At 41.3% G+C, this 2,444-nt stretch overlaps 1 protein-coding gene across 1 annotated transcript; it reads right to left on the reverse strand.

Annotated features, from left to right (window-relative positions):
• Positions 1-647: 647 nt before the first annotated feature.
• Positions 648-1,124, reverse strand: LOC118886678 (60S ribosomal protein L37a-like). Its single transcript, XM_036836740.1, is given in 2 exon segments — positions 648-970; positions 1,112-1,124. Coding segments are annotated over 2 exon segments (336 nt in total).
• Between the last annotated feature and the right edge of the window lie 1,320 nt (positions 1,125-2,444).

The raw sequence follows: 2,444 nt of genomic DNA on the forward strand, positions 1-2,444 counted from the left end.
GCAGAGGCCAGTCTGCCACCACAACTTTTCTCACACATTGCCCAAGTTCCCTCCGCATCCCCATAGCCCCTTCTCTCACTGTGGTTGTGAAATCACATAGAAACAGTTGAAGCCAGCTCTCCGAGATAGATATATTCTACACTTGTCAGAAATAGCAAATTGAGTGTGTCCATCAGGTTATTTTATGAACTTAGCCTATCTTGCCATGAAAGCCTGGTGTGAAGGATTTTATAAAAATATATCTTATAAAGCAAATTTGCTTAGAGCAAAGGTAACTGAAATAGCCAGAAATACAAAACGTTGCTATTGCTTTCTGTCAATAATCAATACATGAAAAACGTTGTAGGAAGTCAAGAAGCTGGAAAAAAAAAAAAAAAGAGTTAAAGATGCAGAATTTCAGGAAGACTGAGAAAAATTGAGAGATAACCTGGAGGTAGCATTCAGCTTACAAAAAGATGAAAAAAAGAAAGAAATGTTCCCCGTTGTCTTACTACAGCCATTGATAGCATCAGTATAGAGGAATTCAGGGGGAGTTTCCAGGGGGTCCTGGAAAATGGGAATAATGAATGCTGTTTTCTGTTTTGTGTGTTTGTTACATAAATCAAGCTATTTATTATGGGCTAGCAATGTTTCAAATGGTGGAGCTTCTACTGGCCTTTGCATGCCTTCAGTCTTCTGAGGGCAGACGTTACTGTGACTGCAGAAGTGGGCTGGGAGGTTCCGGCACCACCAGCTACAATTTTCACGCAGGAACCCCAGTGCCTGGTCCCCACAACTTAGCTCTTCATTTTGGTTTCACCTCAGAAGGAACAAGTGTACTTGGCGTGCTGGCGGATTTCAATTTTCTTCACCATTCTCCTGAGGGAGGCATCAAAACAGGTCCCATATTTACTGATGATTCTGACCTTCTTAGTGCATTTAGCCTTGTCGTTGCAAACTAAGGCTGAGCCCAGAAAGCGGATGCTGTTTTCTGAATTAAGTTAGGATTCAGCACTATTCAGAATCTCTGGTCTTCATGAAGGTAAGGGCATAAAATATCAAGCATCAATTTGACCAGAGAAGGGTTAAAACTCAAAAACACAAATGACAAATCATTTCCAGAAGGCCACACCTTGTCTCTTCATTCCCTGCTGGCTTTTCGAGAAACGTCTCACTACTCCACGTCTCCCAGGCAAGATCTTCAGTAGCCACAAGGGGCCAAGACAATGAGAAGCCTTCTTTCAGGCTGGCTGAATCAGCGGAGGCTCTTTTGTCTTCTTTTTCTGGCGGAGGCCTGGGCAACCACAGGCTCACAGCACCCTCTGCTGTTAAATTACAGAGGACAGTGCCTTGGTGTTGGGACTGAGACCACTAGAGAATTCTGGTCTGGGGCAAGAAGCAAATGACAAGAGCAAAAGAAACTCAAAATTAGTTTTCATGCAAAACTTCAGGATGAGTTAATCTTGCTGGTAACAGGCAGCAAAGACACAGCCAAGGAAAATGGGACAGTGGAAATTTTCCAGCAAGACAGCTTTTCAGTCTTTTCCAAAGCTGAATGGAAATCCCTGACTCAACCCACACCAAGGATCCAAAACAGGCAAAGTACACTTTTTCAAGCACCATTTGTAAAACACATGGAATATTGTCTTCATAGAAATACAGCCCAGAGTAACAGAAAAGGGGAGACAAACAGGCTTAGAATTAAATGTAGGGAATTAGGGGCTTCTCTTCTGGGCCCTCTGCCTTTCAGCATGATAAGGTATGTACCTGCCCTAACAGAGGTAAAATTAGGAGCTACATGGCAACATTGTAATGGAAGGTTTTCACTTCTCTTTATAGCTTGCTTATTTGATCCTTTTTCCTTGCCAAAAGCACCAGACAGCATTAAGATCCTTAAATGCCCCCGTCCTGAAATCACTTATTTAACCATGAGAGAGATGCTAGTTTATAAAAGAAAAGATATTGGTCATATATTTATATATGACAGATATATATATATAATTTGTGTGCTCTTTTAAAGTATATTACGAATACTTACGTAACTACTTAAATATACTAGCTATGCTACTCAGAGGCCACACAACATGGTGGTTAGGCAGATGGGCTCGGGAGCCAGATTGCTGGTTCAAAGTTGTGCCCTGCCATTTACTAGCTGTGTGACCCCGGCAATCTCCTTATCTCTCTGTGCCTCAGTATCCTCATCTGTAAAATGGGGGTGACAATGGAATCCATCTCATGGGGTTGTTCTGAGAATTAAATGAGTTGATATTTATAAAGTGCTTAGAACAACGCCTGGCAGAACTATATATGTTTAACACCAACCGATAATTAAGCAATACCAAACAATAATAAAATAAAAATTAGGCAGTGGCACTGAAGTCTGCTTTTCACTATTTGGAACTGAAATTAGCAGAGGGTTTTATCAAGTGTAACTTCCTTGTGTTTGTGAGGTGTTTTTCAGACTA

This window comes from Balaenoptera musculus, chromosome 20 (assembly GCF_009873245.2).
Source record: "Balaenoptera musculus isolate JJ_BM4_2016_0621 chromosome 20, mBalMus1.pri.v3, whole genome shotgun sequence".
Taxonomy (NCBI): domain Eukaryota; kingdom Metazoa; phylum Chordata; class Mammalia; order Artiodactyla; family Balaenopteridae; genus Balaenoptera; species Balaenoptera musculus.